A 21,970-nucleotide genomic window follows, 5' to 3' on the forward strand; every position below is an offset into this window, starting at 1 on the left:
AGATGCCAGGGGGGCTTGCCCCCCTAGTACATACATAAACTCATACATAAGTAAGTAATGAATAATTAAACACACACACACTTTGGTCTAAACATACATCATAATGACTCAAAGTAAGAAAAAAAAAGTTCTGACTTGGCAGTGAGACATTATTCAGTCGTATTCCTGTTGCTATAAAGGACCCCCAGTCACGTTTCTTGACACACGTCTGCTGAATAATTTGTCGTCTGAAAGTCCTCAGTGTTGGTGTGTCAGAGAGATGAGGAGCAGCATTCTTCATAATGGATAATGGCATTGAGTTTTATCTTCAATCTCTTCTCCTCTACCACTTCGATGGAGTCCAGAGTGTGTCCTATAATGAGCCTGCCCTTTTAATTAGTTTGTTAATTTGATGGGCCTCTACTGAAGTGATGTTACCAGCTCAGCACACCACAGCACAGAAAATCCCACTGGCCATCACAGAGTTGTAGAAGATGTGAAGGATTGGCCCTGTGGGCATGTGAATGGGCTGTACGAAGGACTGGCACTCTGTCCAGAGTACGTTCCTGTCTTGTTCTCAGTTCTGTTGGTGTAAGCTGGAAATAGTTGGTTTGAGAATTATGTCTTCTAAACATGCAATAATTTCTGGATTGATCCCATCATGATGGTTTTGGCTAAAGCTTTACAGCCAGATGCCATTCCTGACGCTAACTCTCTTTATTTATCCAGACTTGTGACCAACACCAAGCTGTACTCTTAAAACTAAAATAAAAGTGCCAGAACGGTTTTTCAGAGTAATACCATAGGGGAACCATTTTTGGTTCCCAAAAGTCCTAGAAAGAACCTTTAGTTTTTTTGATCTGTACAGTAAATAAACAGGAATTGATGGTAACAGATCTGTAAAATACCAATGGCTCATGATTTTTGCCATATGCAATAACACAAGCTAAGTTCAGGCTTTCCTCAATCTATTAGTGCCCAGCTTGGTAGCCTCATCAATCCTTTAGCGGGCACCCAGTCGAGGCTGTCCTCGGATCCAGTATGCTACGATAACTGCTGATGGGTTTTGGACATCCCACACGATTTGCTTCCAGCAGGCCTCCGTTAGGCTGAGTTGATTTTGTTTGAGGTCATCCTCAACTTGACGTGCCCAAGTTTAATTGGGTGCATTTCGTTGTACCTTTCAGGTTGTTTGTCAGTTTCTCCATAGAACTCGATAAGGGAGTCAGTTTTCATGAATTCTGCACACCTGGCCAAACCAGCATAGTCTTCTTTTCCAAATCAGCTCTACTGGGTTGTTGGAGGTATGCGCCAGGAGAGTCACCCTACCTGCAGCTGACCTTCTTCACTTCTCTGGTCTAGTGGCCTTTCCGATCCCTGGCTCCGGTTCTGCTCACCCAAACCGAGACTTGGGCTCCACAGCGACCAGGATGCTCACGCTGGGGCTTCGACTTCCCAAGTTCCCTGACTCCTGCTGCCTTTGCTGTGGTGAGCCAACCTTCCCCCGGTCACTCCTGCTCCAAACAAGCGCTCAGCAGGAGCGTCGGCCCTCGGGTGCCAGCCAAACACCCCACTCGGGCTCACCTCTCCCCAGCTGCTTGCAAACAACGCGAGTCTGTGCACGCTCACTCACTCCCGCTCTCCTGCACCGCCTCTCTCCTTTTTGCTTCCTTCTCCCTTAACCTCCCTTCACGTTCTTTTTTCATTCCTTCTTTTTTTTCCCTTAGCCACCTTGCGCTTCTATTGTTTATCACGGGGACGTGGATCAGGTGTGTCAATCAGCAGCACCCGGCATTAATTTCGGATGCGGACGACTCACCTGTGCACTTAAGTGAGGACCGTCCAATCACAAATTCACCCAGGAACCTGCTCCGGTCACACTACCACACCCCCTCACTAAGCCGCGACTGTGGCGATTATTTATTTAAAAAGTGTCCCTGTTGACTTGAGCTGTGGACCCGCTACACCAGATGGGTATGGTGAAGGAGTGCGTGTATAGCAGGAAAGTTTGTGATAACAATGACCTGAAGGACAGAATACGGACTGTGGTATCATCTATTTCCCGCGTGATGTGTGACCAGGCTTTAAATGGTACTGTTGCTCACTGGTTTTTGTGTGTTGAACATGATGGCGAACAGGCTGAGAACATTGCTGTAAATCATCTTGCACATATGAAATATGTTTTGTGAATTAATTGTTTCTGCCATTCAAATGTTAACATAATTTTGAATCACCCTGTATTTACTGTCATATTATATTTTATTTTTATTGTTCATTTTAATGGCATGACTAAGAAAATATGAACAGACTGTTAACTGCTGCTTATAAAGTTCACATGTTTTTTTCGTCATTTTTCCATCCTTCAACAATTTCTCAAACTAGTAAACATAATGCATGTTTTGTATGCTACTAGGCAACAGAGGACGAGAAGATTGGAAACTGCTACTAGGACCTCCCTTCAATACTTAAAGTTTTTCCAGTGTTTCAATAAAAAAGTGTATTGAAACAGTTCCTATTATAGAAATTTTGTTAACTAAAGCGGTTTATTTTTAGTTCTATTTTTTAATCCTCTTGATCCTGTGCTACATAGGCTTTAATTGAGCTTGTTAATCGTACTGAAGTAATAGGTAAGTAGGCTTACTATGGATTAATTTATATATTGGTTGAATACAACTTCCTGTACAGTAAACAACAAAAAAGCTCAATGCTTATTGGCCACCCACTTTTTTTTTTTTTTTGTAATCATTTATGTTAGAAGTGAGGAGCTCCATCGTCTCTTTTTGTGATTTGAGATCACTTGAGATCAGACGAGGAGCTAAGATGATTGTGTACTCCATCTTCTTGATGCTGTGTTGCAGACACTGTAAGTATCAGCTTACTTTTCATTACGTATTCATTGGGGAAACCTGTTTCAAGATATTTCCTGTTTTTTCGATTCAAGAACTATAAAAAATATGCAATAAATTTTGTTATCTTTATATAATTCTTATTAACTTTCATTTGAGGGTTGTACATAGTAACACTTTTATAATTCTGGTACAAACGTTCTGCATGAAATCAGATTTATAGCACAACCTGCAAAAATAATATTTTGCATTTAATATTTATATGTATCTATTTAATATTTATATTTTATATAAATAATACTGTTCACATTTTACTTTTCTTTTCCATACAAAAATTTTTTTATCATGTTAAAATATGTGTAATATGTTTTATAACATTAACACTGTTAATTAGGCACTGTTAAATGGATGCCTAAACTAAAGTATTACTATAATATTATTGTCCATTGAACATACACTGGCTAAGTGATTTTATGGTATGGGGTTTTTATTATTAATTTAAAGCTTAATTAGATTAAGGACAAACAATTGAAAATAAATTAGCTTTAATACCGACAGAGCTTCATTAGTGTGTAATCTTTACTTTCTGAGAGTGAACCTCCATTTAACAAAATCTTGATCTTCTTTATAATAAATGACTGGATGTCTAGCTTTGTAAATCGATCATCGTGAGTATATGTTGTAATGGTCTACGATTATTAGAATGTCTGGAGTGTGACCCTGAAACACGACAGCCTGTAATGCCAGTTTATATTCCACTGCTTAGCATTTAACACTGTTGTACAGTCAAGGTTGACTTCAAAACTTCTCAGTTTTGAACTCAGTGCCTTCAGCTTGATTATGGATTTTCTTAACCGACTGTCTTTTGCATGTGTGCATTGGCTGATGACACCAACAAACCTGATCACTAACAATGATGAGATGGCTGTCTTTGTGGGGCCAGAACAACACCCCGATTCTTAATATCAGCAAAACTAAGGAGCTGGTCATAGATTTCAGAAAGCAATGCACAGGCACACAAAATATAAAGTGTAGTGAAAATACAGTACATGGCACAATAACATAAGCATAGTGTAGTGGACACAATAGGGGTTTAGTGGCTGCCTGCCTTTATCATAACAGATTTGAATGTTGATTACTGATATAATATTGTAAATATTACGATGGTGGCTCTTTTTTAATTACTTCAAAGCTTTGCACAGTATCTTTCACCCACCTTAAATGTTCCTTGTGATTTTTTTTTTTACAGATGTAATTCTTGCAGATTTCCTTCACCTTCAGACAGTTAGAGCCCAGCTAGGGGATTCTTTAAGCCTTGAGTGTTCCATAAAGCCATCTTATCAGTACACTTTATTTTGGTTTAAACAATCTCCTGGAGAAGCACCTCAAAACATTGCCTTCTGGTCAGGTAACTTCAATGATGATATCCATTATGATGATAAATTTAATCGGAGTGAACGCTATCAAGTGAAGAAAAGCATCAACTTCTTCAGTCTATCCATCATAAGCCTTGAGATCACAGATATGGGAACCTATTACTGTGGAGTCGTGAGACAGCGGAACATACTCTTTGGTAATGGAACTGAGATCTGCTTAAAAAGTAAGCATTACATGAGATTTTACTTGGGGAATTGTTAACAAATGGGGTGCCTGGTGGCCAAAGCATAGGAAAGTGAAGGGGAGCTTGTTACTGGTTTTAGTTGTTAAATACATTGTATGTGTTGCTTATGCATGAGACAATGACTAAAATTATATTGGTTATTTTGAAGTTCAATTAATAATTTTTAAAAATATTTCTGTATATTTCAGCCATAAATACAATACAATACAATACAGTTTATTTTTGTATAGCCCAAAATCACACAGGAAGTGCCGCAATGGGCTTTAACAGGCCCTGCCTCTTGACAGCCCCCCAGCCTTGACTCTCTAAGAAGACAAGGAAAAACTCCCAAAAAAAAATCTTGTAGGGAAAAAATGGAAGAAACCTTTGAAAAGGCAGTTCAAAGAGAGATCCCTTTCTAGGTAGGTTGGGCGTGCAGTGGGTGTCAAAAGAAGGGGGTCAATAAAATACAATACAATGCAGTACACAGAACAGAACAATTCCTCAATATAGTAAGAAATAAAAAATATAAATTTTAGAAGTACAGAGCAGAATTTAACAGTAGATGATATATCCCATAATAAGATTTGGATTTGTGTAGAGTCCTGGAGACCTCATCCTTCAAGCTGCCTCCCCCATTTGGCCATTCCATGGCTGAAACAGTGCTGGGCCAGCCAATCCGATGAAAGGACCCCTCTTTCCCACGATTCCTGCGATCCTCCATCTGGGATGACTTTTCCTTAGGCAGGCAAAACAACTTGGCAGGTGGGCCATGGCACCAAGTGCCACATTTGAGTACCGAGAAGAAAAACAGAATAAGTGAGGGTTATTATACAATTATAACTGTCATGTTACTTATGTTTAAGTGCTAATGACTAACAACAGAGATGCAGTCTGTACAGTTAATCAGCAGCTCTAGTCAGGATATGCTAAACTGAAGTAGTGAGTCTTCAGCCGGGATTTAAAAGCTGAGACCTAAGGGGTATCTCTTATAGTAGCAGGCAGACCATTCCACAGTTTAGAGGCCCTGTAACTAAAAGCTCGACCTCCCACTGTTATTTTATTAATCCTTGGAATCATAAGCAGACCGGCACCTTGAGATCTTAATGTGCGCTCTGGTTTGTAAGTCATGATAAGTTCAGACAAGTAAGCCGGACCTCGACCATTTAATGCTTTATATGTTAAAAGAAGGATTTTGAAATCTGCCCTAAACTTAACCGGGAGCCAGTGTAAGGATTTAAGAACTGGAGTTATGTGTTCGTATTTTCTTGTAATAATTCTTGCAGCCGCATTTTGGATTAACTGGAGGCTGTATAAAGAACAGTTTGAACATCCAGTGAACACCGCATTGCAGTAGTCAATCCTACTAGAGATAAATGCATGAATTAGTTTCTCAGAATCCTGTTTATTTAAAAAGCGCCTTAATTTCCTAACATTTTTAAGATGGAAGAAACATGTTTTGGACAACTTTGTAATATGCGCTTTAAATGACATGCTAGAGTCAAAGATAACTCCTAGATTGCGGGCTGATTCAGTAAAATTGACTGGGATTCCTACTGAGTTAAATGATGACAAAATATTGTTGTGATCAGCATCATTCCCTGCAACAATTAACATCTCTGTTTTATCTGTATTTAAACACAAGTAGTTCTCATTCATCCACTCCTTTATTTCGCTAACACAACTAATTAAAGACAACATTGGAGAAACTTCATTTGATTTAAATGAAAGGTATAACTGGGTGTCATCTGCATACGAATGAAAATTAACATTATGTTTCCTAATGAGAGATCCCAGTGGAAGCATGTACAGTGAAAACAGTAAAGGTCCCAGTACTGAGCCCTGCGGGACACCATATTGAACCTCTGTGTATAATGAAGGAGTACTACTGTCAGCACATTTCTGTACATATTGGAATCGATTTGATAAGTAAGAACTAAACCAAGCGAGAACGGTGCCTGTAAGCCCAACATCATTTTCTAGCCTGTGCAGTAAAATAGAATGGTCAATGGTGTCAAATGCTGCACTTAAGTCCAACAACATAATTACAGTGGAGTTTCCGTCATCAGAGGATATCAGAATGTTATTTACAACCCGTGTTAGTGCCGTTTCTGTACTATGACCAGTGCGAAAAACAGACTGGAATTTCTCAAATAAATTGTAATGCATAAGGTGTGTCTGAAGCTGACTGGCGACTACTTTTTCTAGTATTTTAGAGAGAAACGCTAAATTTGAAATAGGCCTATAATTATTTAGTATATGTGGGTCAAGGTCTGACTTTTTAAGTAATGGTTTAATGACTGACACTTTTAGTGTATCAGGTACTGTGCCATGCAATAATGAACTATTGATAATGTTTAGGATAGGCGCTGCAAAAACATCCATTGCACTTTTTACTAGTTTTGTTGGCACTGGATCTAGGGAACAAGTAGTGGGCTTCATTTTAGAAATTAAACTTAATACTTCCTGCTCAGTTACAGGATTAAAATTACTAAAGTGCTGAGTGCAATGTGAGACAGGGTCTGCTAAGCTAGTATTTGGTTTGTACTGTGATGCAGAGATCTGGGATCTTATATTTTTAATTTTCTCATTGAAGAAGTTCATAAAGTCTGTACTGCTAATGTCTGTTGGTATTTTGCACTGTTGATCTGAATTTCCATTTGTTAATTTAGCCACTGTTCTAAACAGGATTTTTATTATTGCTATCTGTTAATGTAGAATAATATTCTGACCGAGCTTTAAAGAAGGCTTTTTTATATTTATTAACACCCTCTGTCCATGCAATTTAAAAAGACATGTAGCTTTGTTGTTCTCCATCTGCGCTCCAGTTTTCGACACTCTAATTTAAGAGCTCGAGTGTTTTCATTAAACCAGGGAGAGTTTCTGTGTGCTTTGATCACTTTTGTTTTAAGGGGAGCCACTGTGTCCAGAGCATCTCTCAAGGTCACATTATAATGTGATGTTAGCTGATCTAAATTGTTTTCCGTGTTTACATTTGATGTTAACTGATCTAAATGGTTTTCCACAATTACACTCGACTTACTCAAAGTATCTATAAATTTTGAAGCAGAATTACAATCTAGATGTCGCACTGTCTTTGTTTTAATCTAGGAGTGTGTTGGCAAGGGCAGGACTAAATCAAATGTAATTAAGTAGTGATCGGAAATAACTTCATTTAATGGAGTAATAATTAAATTTTGAATTTCAGCTTTGTAAGTTATAATTAAATCTAATGTGTGGTTATGATTATGAGTTGGACCTTTGACATTCTGACAAAATCCTACTGAATTTAACAAATAAGTAGAACATTTGCTAAAAGTGTCAGTTTCCACATCAATGTGTACCTTAAAATCCCCCATCAGTACTACGTGATCATAATAGAAACTCCCTCTATTGTGTTGATAATAATATAAAGTGCAATAGACTCTACTCAATCAGTGCTGTTCTTTCTAGGAGGGTGACAGTAGAATTTTTACTAATAGAATACAGTAATAGGAGCTTTTAATAAATTAATGTAAATTACACTATTAGTGTGTGTATTGGAGAGCCTTTACTAGGTGTAAATTTACATCAAAACAAGAAACAGGCTGGACATGTTCTAATCGAGGAATAAGGGTCAAGTAATAGGAATGAAGTTGAGAAAAATGTAGTTAATGAAAATACATAGAATATCATAGAAAGATATGTCATAAAAAAAAATTAAACAGATTGATGGCTTGATTCACTTTCAATGAAGAGCAGCATTAGTGATTATATATATGTGTATATATATATATATATATATATATATATATTATATATATATATATAGTGGGGAAAATAATGGGGCTATAGACATGAAAGTTTCACCACATGTCGGTAACAAGTAATCGAGTAAAATGAGTAATCCACACTTACAAAGAAATCAAAACAAATAAGTCTATAAATTAAGTTATGTGTAATAAAGTGGAATGACACATGGAATAAGTATTGAACACATGAAGATTTCAAGACAGTTGGTATGGAAGAATGGACCAAAATCACATCTGAGCAATGCATGCAATTAGTTTCTCCATACAGGAGGCATCTTGAGGCTGTCATTACCAACAAAGGCTTTTCTACTAAGTATTAAATAAATTTCAGTAAGCATGTTCAATACCCCGGTGTATATATATATATATATATATATATATATATATATATATATATATATATATATATATATATATATATATACATATACTGTATCTATGGTTCTCGGTGTGAAGGAAAACTTTGTAACCTTTGTGTGAAAGGTACCCTTAAGTTTCCATCTGAATCATTCAGGCCAGAAATCAACCTAATTATTTTTCTCTGAATAGGATGATCTGGCATTTTGTAAATTTTCTTTTTACTTCACATGTGATTGTAAATCAGGGTAAAAGGCCATAAGCTGTAGAGAATACTAAGAAACTGAAAGCTATTGGGTTAAGGGTAACTAACAAAACTGGAATTCAGATAAAAGGTGAATTCTCCATGTAGAGTAAAATCATCACTTGGGGTCTATTATTGGATTGTTATTTTTTTCTAATTAATATTAATGATGATGATTAGCAAACTTTCCAAATTAAAACATGATACTAAAATTGAAGGGATAACAGACACAAAACTATTTTTAAAAAACCTGTACAATCTTCAGAAGTGGGTGAATGTCTGGAAAATGCAGTTTAAAGTGCATCGTGCTACATGTAGGCAATATAAACGTGAATTAAAAATACAAGATGGGAGACACTGTCTTACAAGAAGACCCCTCTGAAAAGGATTTAGGGGTTTATATTGAACACCACAACATAATTTTAGTAATGTGCAGAAACAATTAATAAGAGAAATAAAATAATAGGTGATAAAAACAAAGGCCACTCTGAAGAGACTACTAAAAGGGCCCCTGGTAAACATATAAAAGTGTGACTTCTGTGCAGAGAACTCTATAAAAAAGCATAACCTGTAAATCTTTCTGTAAAACCAGATTATACTTTGAAATGCAAAGCCATCACTGCATTGTCCCCTGCGGTATGTGGTGTCTGCTGCTGACTGTTATGATACAGTCAGAGTTCAGTGGATTGGCTGCTTACATTCATGAAAAAATTAAAAGTAAAATGTGCATTCAAACTATGCATGCTGTCACACTAAACTGAATACACCTGAAACAGTCTTTTTCTTCTTCTTCTGGCTGCTCCCGTTAGGAGTCACCACAGTGGATTATCTTTTTCCATCTCTTCATGTCCATATCATCTTGTTCTGTCACGCCCATCGCCTTCATGTCCTCTCTCACCACATCCATAAACCTTCTCTTAGGCCTTCCTCTTTTCCTCTTCCCTGACAGCTCTATTCTTAATATCCTTCTCCCAATATACCCAGCATCTCTCCTCTGCACACGTCCAAACCAACACAATTTCGCCTCTCTGACTTTGTCTCCCAACCGACCAACTTGAGCTGACCCTCTGATGTCCTCATTTCTAATCCTGATCTTGTCCATCCTCGTCACACCCAGTGCAAATCTTAGCATCTTTAACTCTGCCACCTCCAGCTCTGTCTCCTGCTTTCTGGTCAGTGCTATCGTCTCTAACCCATATAACATAGCTGGTCTCACTATCGTCCTGTAGATCTTCCCTTTCACTCTTGCTGATATCCGTCTGTCACAAATTACTCCTGACACTCTTCTCCACCCACTCCACCCTGCCTGCACTCTCTTCTTCACCTCTCTTCCACACTCCCCATTACTCTGTACTGTTGATCCCTAGTATTTAAACTCATCCACCTTCGCCAACTCTACTTCCTGCATCCTCACCATTCCACTGACCTCCCTCTCATTTACACACATGTATTCTGTCTTGTTCCTACTGACCTTCATTCCTCTCCTCTCTAGAGCATATATCCACCTCTCCAGGGTCTCCTCAACCTGCTCCCTACTATCGCTACAGATCACAATGTCATCAGCCAACATCATAGTCCACAGGGACTCCTGTCTAATCTCGTCTGTCAACCTGTCCATCACCACTGTAAATTCTGGCACCAGCAGAACTACTTACCACAGGCGAGGCTGCGCATAACCCACCTTCTGACTGCACATCTAAATGAATAATTAAAGTATAATAAAATGAATGTCTAATTGGAAATACCAAATATGCCACACAAGAACATAATTGCACTGTTTTAAGATGTAGTATGTGCAATACATGGTCCACAATATTTTATTAATTTGCTGTTGTTATGCCATGTAGTGAGCCCTTGAATGAGACAACAGCAATTTTAGATTTTAATTTACTTTCAGCATCAAGTCTTTTTTCAGTTTCTTTTTCTCTGTCCCTGTCCTTACATAGTTATTTTACAAATCTGTCTAATATATTAGTTATAATGGAACAATGCAGCCCCAAACATTTGAAATATACAGACTGGAGGAAATTGAGGGCATGTTTTTAGGAAGAGAAGTTGTGGGCAAAACCTTTTCAGCAGTGGATTTAGATGCTGTTCACTAGAAGCCTTTTCAGGAGTTGTCCCAAGGATCACTTTTGGTCCTATATGGCCTTTCTTTTCTTAGAGAGAACCATAACTTCAGACTTGGAAGAGCTGATTCTCATCCCTGCCACTTCACACTCAGCAATGAATCTCTCGAATGAGTGCCGAAGGTCACAGCCAGATAAATCAAAGAGGAGAACATCATGTGTATGAAGCAACAATATTGGTTATATCCTCAGGTGCGCCTTGGTATCCTGTCTATGAAAATCAACAACAGGGGCAATGGCAAGACACGGTGTTGACCCACAGTGAATGAATTTGGGTTTTCAGTCATAGCTCTCTCTGTTTTCATATAGGGATTGAATAGCAAGCAAAACCAACCTCTTTCCCCCATTTTCCTGCAGCACCTCAGTCAACACATGCTGAGAGACACAGATATACTTTTTCCAAATCTACAAAACACTTGTGTAGTGGGAAATAATACTATCACGCACCCTTCAGGAACTGTCCTAGGGAGAAGAACCGGTCTAATGCTCCATGGCCAGAACGGTGCCCACATTTTTCCTCCTGTCTCTTAGCCTCAACCATCAGATGGAGTCCCCTCTTCAGAGGCAGAAGAATGTGATTTCACTGTAGTTGGGACACACCCTCTGGTCACCTTTCTTAAACATGACGTGAGGTGGATGGATGAACATCTGCTTAAGTACTGTATATCAGTTTACTTGGTCAATTGCAAAGCACGGTTTAGTGTTTTGAATGTATAAATTTTGGCCATTCATTGTATATATATTATATCATCTTATGGATGTCATTAAAATGTTAAATGTTTGTGTATTTCCAATTAGGCAACAAAAATGTAAAAAGAATCTTTCAGAGACCAGTTTTGAAACCTGTACAGTACGGAGACAGCATTACATTGGAGTGTGTAGTAAACCAAGCTGTGTTTGGAAATGTGCATCTGATATACTGGCTTCACTGGACTGTTGAAGGGACCTACCACAGCATAAGAAATACTCATGGAAATAAAATAACCTGTGCTGAAGACTCCCAGGAGTGTGTCTACAGTCTTCAAAGGCAGAACTTTAGCTCTGAAGATTACGGAATGTACTACTGTGCTGTAGTGTCATGTGGAGAAGTCATTTTTGGCAATGGAACTGAATTTACAGGTAAATATATCTGATAAAGAAGATTGTAAACAGATTCATTATTACATTACTATTACTTATTTAGAGTCTCATTTAACAATTGCTTTTATCCAATTCATCTTAAAAACCATGTAAAGGTCACTCATCAATCTCTGAATGGGCCAATCAGGCCCTGACCCAGGAACTCAAATATCAAGAGGTTAATATATAAAGTATATTGTGCCAGGCAGTTGGAGACCGTACCCAGCCGGAACGCCTGGACAGTCCATGAGAGGGACGGTACCTTCCCTGGGCCACGAGAGGGCAGCCAACCTGGTCTGCTTGGGGGCCACTGGAACAAAGCTGGGAAGCTCATCCCTATGGGAGGACGTGGCCACCGCCAGGGGGCGCCCTGACAGCTATAGAACTCTGGATGGCAGCACTTCCACCACACCAGGAAGTGCTGCTGGAAGAAATCCCAGGGGCACCCAGAGTGCTTACAGGTGCTCATCTGACACTTCCGCCACACCAGGAAGTGTCGTCAGACCGAGCACCTGGAGCCCATCCGGGTTATTATAAAAGGGGCTGCCTCCTTCCAGTAGATGAGCTGGCTTTGGGAGGGACGGAGATGGAGCTTGTGAGGAGGAGAGTGGAGGTCAAGGAAATAAAGACAGAAAGAGAGAGAGAGAAGAGTTGTTGGTGATAGGGCATTGTGTGGACTGTGAAAATAATAAACATAAGTGTTTTGGACATTCTGGTGTCTGTCTGTCTGTCTGTGTCTGGGGGCTGGCTTTCCACAATGGCGCCCAACGTGGGGCCCCACCTGCTAAAAGGTGAGGACCCTGTGTTAAAAATAATTTAACAAAAAATAATTTTGTGGAGGCAGCCCACACAGCAGATGAAGATTGGCCGAGGGCGGGACTAACAAATGTCAATCCTGAGACGGACAAGGACCCAACAGAGAATGCGCAGGAGCTCCACGGCTCATAGCCAGATGTGAGGACCGAACGAACTGTAAGTCCACCGCCGGCTGATGTTTTGGTTATACTGGTGGCTGTACGGGAGCTGGAGGAAGGCCTTCAGCCCGTGCAGTTGCTATTCCAGGTCCTGCGCTTGATGCGAGAAGTGATCAATGGGCTGGAGAAGAAAACAGAGACTTTCCTAGGTTTGAATCAGATTCTGATTGTCTGGATGCTTGTGGTTGGTTGGCCGGTCAGTCAGCATATCCCCTTAGTTGTGAGAAGCAGATCATACATATGTGTTACAGCACCTGCCAAATAACACAAAGAGTACACAACACATGTTTCGCCTTAATTGGAGCTCACTGGACCTATGCACTTTTGCTTTCCCTTACAGGGATCAAATCTCTGACATCAGCACCTGAGGCAAAGCCTCTGACGCTCGCCATGGCGGCTTCTTCACTTACTTGACACAGTGAAGATCAGATTATTACATTCATAGTCTGTGTGGCAGATGTTTGCTGACTAGCCGACCAACCACAAGCATTACCTGGTAGGTAACCATCCAGAATGAATTGATAGACCAGTTGACTGAAAGAAAGGGTTACCAAAATGCATATCCTCTTGGGAAAATCAGTTATGCAGAGCAAGAGTTTTGTCATTATCAACATGTCTGAAATATTAGTATCGGTTTTTAATGTTTTTGACAGATCAAAGCAATCTTTTTGAACTTGACCCTGTGGTCTTGGTACTGGGCATGACCAACATTCTCCTCGTGATTTTACTAATTGTGTGTGTCACTAAGAAGATGAGATCCCAATGGAAAAGTAAAAGTGAGTAATTTTGATTCAAGATAAGGCCATTTTGTAACAACTCTCAAGTATCCCAGTGAGTTTGACCGTACTGTGTACGCTTCTTTATTTCAACACCTGGACTTGTGATCTTTTTCCTTCACAAAACTATAACTAATGTCAAACACTCTCAGTCCAATTCAGGGTGCTAAGGACACAGAGTCTATGTTGGCAGCACTAGGCACAAGTCAGAAACCACTCTCACACACATAGGGCCAGTTTTGAATCTGCAGTCAACCTAATGCACGTCTTTCAGGATGATGGAGGAAAACCAGCACAGACATGGGGAAAATTCACAAACTCCGCAACAACATGGGTCAGACTACTGCCCTAGGCTACAGGATACAATGCTACCATAAAATATAATATTTTTTTTTTGTCAGCACTTCAATTTTTGAATACAGTTTACTTTTTCTGTTATTAAATTCACCCCCTTTTGTTGAGGTGGTATGATGGTGCGGTTGTAGCACTGTTGCCACGCAGTAAGGAGACCAGGGTTTGTGCCCTGGGACCTCTCTGTGTGGACTTTGCATGTTCTCCCTGTGGATTTCCTTCAGGTGCTCCGGTTTCCTCCCACAGTCCAAAGACATGCAGGTTAGGTGGATCGGTGATACTAAATTGGCCCTAATGTGTGTTTGGTGTGGGTGTGTGTGTGTGTATGTGTGTGTGTTTGCCCTACAATAGACTGGCACCCTGTCCAGGATTTGTTCTTAACTTGTGCCCTCCTTATTCTAGCTGCGATAGGCTCCAGCGCTGATAAAACATGACCCTGTTAGAACTAGGGGAGTTTGACAATGACTGACCTTATTTTGACTGTAATGTTTATTTACAAAGTAAGCTGTGATTTTTATTTGTTCTTGAAACAGTCTATAAGGCCACAGGATTCTCAGTTGCGTAATAAGATTGCTTAATTATTTATTTCATTTCTACATAGGAGGTCATTATGATAACATAATGGTCAGCATTGCTCCACTGGACAAGATTTGATATTCAATGTTACCTCATGTCCGTGTTTCCCGAGTTACTCAGAGTTCAGCCCACATCCAAAACACCTGAAATTTAGGTTTACTGGCGATACCAGATTGGTCAGTTTCTTATATTCTACCAGATGTTTCCAGAAAACAATCCAGCTCCTAGTGGCTCTGAATTTGTATTAAATAGGCAAGGAAATGCCTAATTGAATGGAATTAATCTATGCTACCAAAACAGGAAAAGTAAATAAAATAAGCAATATTTCTCACAAAATGTTTGATATGTTTCTAAATTTTCTCACCTAATTTTCTAAAACCACTTTTTCTAGTGAGGTTGCAGTGACAGCAGCCAAAGAAGCTCAGACTTCCCTGTTCCCAGCTACACATTATAACTGTTCTCCAAGTGTTTCCAAGCCAAATGAAAGATGTAATCTTGTCTGCATGTCCTGGATCTGCAGGAGGGTCCCCACACAGTGGGATGTATCTGGAGCAGCTGTAAGACGAGCATCCTGGGAAGGCTTCCTTACCATCAGAATTGGCTCCATTCGATCTGGAGGAGCACCGACTCTGCTCTGAGGCTCTCCCAGATCACTGAGCTTCTCACCCTATTAGAGTATCAGCCCAGCCATTCTGCAGAGAAACCTTATTTCTGCTGCTTGTACTTGTGATCTGTCTCAGAGGTTTGTCTTTAAACTCAGCTATCGCTTCACCACCACAGACTGACACATTGCCCACATCCATTTGTCTGTACCACATTCACTTTTTCCAACACTCATGAAAAAAATCCCAAGATTCTTGAACTTCTCCACTAAGGGCAGTTGTTCTTGCATCTTCTGAAGAAAGCAATCCCCTCTTTTCTGAAAGACAACCATGACCTCATCCTTGGAGGTGCTGATACTCACCCCAGCCACTTCACACAAATCACTTGAGTATGTGCTGAAGGTCTGACATTTAATTACCCTTTATAATTGTTTTCACTCATTCATACGTGTTACATTAGCATAAACTGAACTGACAAGTGAAATGATTCACGCCAAACAGAAGTGAATTTGAACATCAATGGTGTTTCACCAGAAGCGAACATCACACCATTGACACAAATTTATAACATATATATATATTTTTTTTTTTTTTTTTTTTTTTTCATCTCCTTGTACTTGTACAAGTATAAGGAGATAAGGCGCACGGTGAAGAGAGAGGTGGCAAAGCCTAAAGAAAAAGCATATGATGAGTTGTATGAGAGGTTGGACACTAAGGAGGGAGAAAAGGACCGATTAGCTAGACAGAGGAACCGAGAAGGGAAAGATGTGCAGCAGGTTAGGGTAATAAAGGATAAAGATGGAAATGTACTCACAAGCGAGGAGAGTGTGTCGAGCAGATGGAAAGAGTACTTTGAGAGGCTGATGAATGAAGAGAACAAGAGAGAGAAGAGGTTGGATGATATAGTGAATCCGGAAGTGCAACGGATTAGCAAGGAGGAAGTAAGGACAGCTTTGAAGAGGATGATAAATGGAAAGGCTGTTGGTCCAGATGACATACCTATGGAAGCATGGAGGTGTTTAGGAGAGATGGCAGTGGAGTTTTTAACCAGATTGTTTAATGCAATCTTGGAAAGTGAGAGAATGCCTGAGGAGTGGAGAAGAAGTGTACTGGTACCGATGTTTAAGAATAAGGGGGATGTGCAGGACTGCAGTAACTACAGGGGGATAAAATTGATGAGCCACAGCATGAAGTTATGGGAAAGAGTAGTGGAAGCTAGGTTAAGAAGTGAGGTAATGATTAATGAGCAGCAGTATGGTCTCATGCTAGGAAAGAGCACCACAGATGCAGTGTTTGCACTGATTGTGTTGATGGAAAAGTATAGAGAAGGCCAGAAAGAGTTGCATTGCGTCTTTGTGGACCTGGAGAAAGCATATGACAGGGTGCCTCAAGAGCAGCTGTGGTATTGTATGAGGATGTTGGGAGTAGCAGAGAAGTACGTAAGAATTGTGCAGGATATGTACGAGGGAAGTGTGACTGTGGTGAGGTCTGCGGTAGGAGTGACGGATGCATTCAAAGTCGAGGTGGGATTACATCAGGGATCGGTTCTGAGCCCTTTTTTATTTGCAATGGTGATGGACAGGTAGACAGACGAGATTAGACAGGAGTCCCCGTGGACTATGATGTTTGCTGATGACATTGTGATGTGTAGCGATAGTAGGGAGCAGGTTGAGGAGACCCTGGAGAGGTGGAGATATGCTCTAGAGAGGAGAGGAATGAAGGTCAGTAGGAACAAGACAGAATACATGTGTGTAAATGAGAGGGAGGCCAGTGGAATGGTGAGGATGCAGGGAGTAGAGTTGGCGAAGGTGGATGAGTTTAAATACTTGGGATCAACAGTACAAAGTAACAGTGATTGTGGAAGAGAGGTGAAAAAGACAGTGCAGGCAGGATGGAAAATGTGGAGAAGAGTGTCAGGAGTAATTTGTGACAGACAGATATCAGAAAGAGTGAAAGGGAAGGTCTACAGGATGGTAATGAGACCAGCTTTGTTGTATCGGATGGAGATGGTGGCATTGACAAGAAAAGTATTTATTATACTTGTCCATTTTAGCATCACAGTGCTTGCCCTTCTGTGTCTGAGCCCCTAAAAGTCACTGGCAAAAACTTCACCACTGTCAGTTGTGTGTGCTCACTGGGACCTAAACTTGGACTGCTGGATTCAGATTGCTGAGTAGAGCCATCTTGATGAGTTAATTTGGGGAAGTTCTTATTTAGCTCATCTGACTAAGATAGCTGTAGTCTGCACTCTGACTTCAGTAGCCAGACTGAGGACATGCAATCTAGGGGGTCACCGCACCAAAGGACATCATTGGTAACATTCTATAATTGTGTTCTACATTTTGTCTGTGCTTGTATTATTATAAAGTCAATGTGATGTAGCTTCTCAGCTAAACAACATACACTCTGCGGTCACTTTATTAGGTTCACCTACCTTGTACAGGGTATGACACACACACACACACACCAATGTTGCCTTAAGAACTGCCTTTATTCTTTAAAAAAATGATTTTTAGAAGTTATGATCCAAGCTGACTTGATAGCAGATTTCTCAGCCACATGTTCATGCTGCAAACCTCTCATTCCACATCATTGCAAAGGTGCTCTATTGGCTTGCGATCTGTGAAACGTTAGGCCATTGGAGTAAACTGAAGTCACTTGGTAATGTGTACTTTGTCAGATTACACATTATCCTTTTGGAGTATGGCATACTGTGACCGTAAAGGGATGCACATGGACAACAATGAATTATACTACATTTTCTAGTCAGTCCCCCTCAGAAACTCATAAAGAAGTTGAGTCTGATATATGCTACTGGATCCTGGACTTCCTGACAAAGTGAACCCAGACAGTCGGCGTCATAAACATCATGTCCAGTACCATCACGCTGAGCACTGGTTCCCCCCATGGCCGTGTAGTCAGCATGCTTCTGTTCACTCTGCTGACTCACTATTGTATAGTTCCATACAGCTCTAACACCATCATTAAGTTTGCAGATGACACAATGGCCGTGGATTTCATCAGCAATGGAAATGAGTCAGCTTACAGAATGGAAATACAACGAATGGTGGACTGGTACAAGTGCAACAATCTGTCTCTTAATGTGGACAAAACGAAAGAGATGATTGTTGACTTCAGAAAGGCCCATACTGTCCACAATCCATTGAACATTGAGGGCTGTACTGTTGAATTGGTCAAGAGCTCCAAATTCCAGCGCTGGCGCTGACCCAACTTGATCAATTAACACCACCTTCATAACCAAAAAGGCACAGCAGCATCTCTTCTTCATTCTGCAGCTCCTTCTACCTCCCACTATTCTCACCACATTCTACAGGGGCACTAATGAGAGTATCCTGGCTAGCTGCACCCTTGTCTGGTTTGGGAGCTGCAGTGTTTCTGACCGTAAGTTCTTACAATAGATAAGTGCACATTGCAGAAGAGAACGCTGGGATCTCTCACCCCTCCATTAAAAAATCTTTATAAAGTGAACCATCTGCAGAGGCCTTAGCATTGCAAAAAAAAAAACACTCCCATTATCCCCCAAGGTCTCTTTGTCCCACTTCCATCTGACAGAAGGCACTGCAGCATCCAAACCAGTTTTAGCAAGCCCTGAAACAGCTGCTGCCCTTTGACTGTCTGGATTCTGAACTCTGTGTTGCTCCCCTGCCCTCAGATCTCCTACCAGTAGCTTGTTTATATGTAGTACTGCTGTTGTTGGTATTTATTTATTTATTACTGTCTATTTCAAATTATTGCTATCTATTCACTTACTTATTATTTATTTATGTATCTTTTTATAACATAGCATAGCTCTTTACCTGTCTTGCATTTGTCCTGTGTTTATGTAAATATTGAAATGTGATCATGGTGAACGTTATTTCATGCCACTGTACGCTGCAATATGGTGTATGGATGACAATGAAGCCAATTGACTTGACTTGTCAATAAATCCATCTCTCGTATACCTGTATCTTCATTAAACAAAGTGTATAACATTTGTATTTATTTCTATAGCATGTTTTCATACAAATGATGTACTTAACAAGATGAGGAAAGAAAAATATAAAAATAACATTAGGCAATACTAAGTAACAAAGAATAAAGTAAATTCTGATGGCCAGGAGGATAGAAAAAAACAAAACTGTAGCTAGCTGGTCATTAAACTGATGGATATTTTAAGATCATTTGCTGCAGTATTCAATATACAATACCGTATATTTCATCAGTGATCCTTCTTCAGCTATAACTGTGCATATGAGGCCACAGAAAACATTGTGAACCCCACTAGGTTCTCACCTTCAGCCTACAATAGTCTCTTCTATAGCACATATGGTAATTGGAATCTCCATACTGGCTGTACTGCTTGTAAGGGATATTAACTCTTTCGAGGCTGGTGTCAACATATAATGACGTACAGTAGTATTGAAAAGTGTTCAGCACAACGATTAGCTAAGGACCGATCAGCTGATGCTAGTACATCACTTACGTTTTTGATCTCCTGATCACTTGTATCAAAATCGGAGTGTGGTACGTCTGAGTCCAATTCAACAATAATATGCAAAACGTTGTCTACGGAGTATTTTGCTTTGCACATTCACTGCGCTGTCTTATCAGATCCTCCTTTAACTCAGGCGGCCGGCGCCTGCATGAAGACAGCCCAAAAATATTCAGCCCTCAAAGAGTTAAAGGGGACAAAACCAATGAGAGTGAGAGTACGGGACAATGACTAGATATGCAGTAGCCTTCATATGGACAGTAGATAAGTATTAAACTTTTACATATTAAAAGTGGGGTGGCATGGTGGCGCAGTGGGTAGCGCTGCTGCCTCACAGTTAGGAGACCCGGGTTCGCTTCCTGGGTCCTCCCTGCGTAGAGTTTGCATGTTCTCCCCGTGTCTGTGTGGGTTTCCTCTGGGTACTCTGGTTTCCTCCCACAGTCCAAAGACTTGCAGGTTAGGCGCATTGCCGATTCTAAATTGTCCCTAGTGCGTGCTTGGTGTGTGTGTGTGTGTGTGCCCTGAGGTGGGCTGGCGCCCTTCCCGGGGTATGTTTCCTGCCTTGCGCCCTCTGTTGGCTGGGATTGGCTCCAGCAGACCCCCGTGACCCTGTAGTTAGGGTTGGATAATGGATGGATGGATGGATATTAAAAGTGAAATCATTTAAATACTATCAGTGCCGAATTTGAATATTATGAGTGACAAAAGTAAACCTCTGCACAAGTACACTTTGTTTACAATTGATTCTATTTGTCTAATTTTCATTTTAGGAAATGGTACACAGAAAACTGAAGAAACATCTCTGACTGATGGGCCAGACTATGTTCAGGTAGTGTGCATTAAAGACAAACTATCACTTCAGGGGCTTCCTCACATAAACAGATTTAATTGACACAGACTGGAAAGTGAAATGCCTCAAAATGTTATTGACATTGGTATTGTTCTCTGCTATTTAAGGGATGCTATATAAAAAAAAGCAATTATATAAGGTCTGAAATGACACAAAGAACACAGATAAAGATTTGGGGTTCCACCTTGGTAACCCCACATAATTTGAAAGTTGAGTAGATTAAACACACAATCAGTTGCGGTGATGTCTTTACAGACACAAGTACAAAAGAACCCAAGTAGGTAACTGGTTGGCTGGTTTATGAAGGAAGATGGTAGGAAGGGGCGGGTCTAGGAAGGCGGACACTGGAGATGATGTCAGTAATGGTAGGGTTGTCAATTACCCAGTATGCACAGGGAGAAAGACAGAAAGGATCAGAAAACAGTGCCAACCCTTGGCTCAGTGGGTAAGTACATTTACTAGAGCTTGTAAGCTGCCTCATATGCGCACTAGCAAGACCAAGGACAATTAATGTTTAATGCATTTTTAAAGATAGGTATTTATTCTTAAAGCTCCAATAGGAAAACAATATGGAAAAGCTGGACAGGTGTCAAAAAAGCTAAAGCTCATAAATGGATAACATTCTAAATGTTTCAATGAATTATTGCTTCTCTTGCAGCCACATGGCTTGAATTACGCTACTGTGAATTTTGTAAAGCAAAAAAACAAACACAAAGAAAGAGCGAAGACCTCAGTCATGGACACGACATGTACAACTGTTCGAATTCAACAGCAATGAAGACATTTTGAGAAGTGTCTTTACCTGCACACTGCTCATCTGGAGACATTTACATGTTTAAAGTCAGACTTTTTCTCGCTAACAAAAAACTAAAGTGAAATATGTTATTAATTACAAAATAATAATTCTATAAACTAAAACTGAAACAAAAATAAAATGTCTGAAAATTAGAAATAAATCATACTGTACTGGAGTCATGACTGGGAGATTTCTGTCATTAAAGTTTGCATTTTTTTACCGCTTTGCCTTATTCTTTATCATTTTCTTTACATTATAAAATAATAACATTTTTGTTTATTTATGCCTTGGTGACCAATTTTATTTTGTAAAGGGCATTGATCCAAATTCCCAAAGCCAGCCTCCGTTGCATAGGACCTGATGGTGGACACCAGAGTGGAGGGAAGTTGTCAGACCGAAGAAGGTTGCCTTCTGGGAAATGCTGTCTGTGGGATCTCTTTACTCATTTGCGAAGTACCAACCACTTGAGCACAGGAGGAATTTGG

The 21,970-nt window shown here is 40.1% G+C and overlaps 1 protein-coding gene across 1 annotated transcript; it reads left to right on the forward strand.

The window, feature by feature from the left end:
* The first annotated feature begins 2,776 nt into the window (after positions 1-2,776).
* Positions 2,777-21,658, forward strand: LOC127527673 (immunoglobulin kappa light chain-like). Its single transcript, XM_051927240.1, has 6 exons — positions 2,777-2,842; positions 4,075-4,425; positions 11,745-12,065; positions 13,693-13,815; positions 20,610-20,668; positions 21,348-21,658. The coding sequence occupies exons 1-6, from the start codon at positions 2,800-2,802 to the stop codon at positions 21,465-21,467; spliced, it is 1,017 nt and encodes a 338-aa protein (XP_051783200.1). The 5' UTR covers positions 2,777-2,799; the 3' UTR covers positions 21,468-21,658.
* The last annotated feature ends 312 nt before the right edge of the window (positions 21,659-21,970 follow it).

This window comes from Erpetoichthys calabaricus, chromosome 4 (genome assembly GCF_900747795.2).
Source record: "Erpetoichthys calabaricus chromosome 4, fErpCal1.3, whole genome shotgun sequence".
NCBI lineage: Eukaryota > Metazoa > Chordata > Cladistia > Polypteriformes > Polypteridae > Erpetoichthys > Erpetoichthys calabaricus.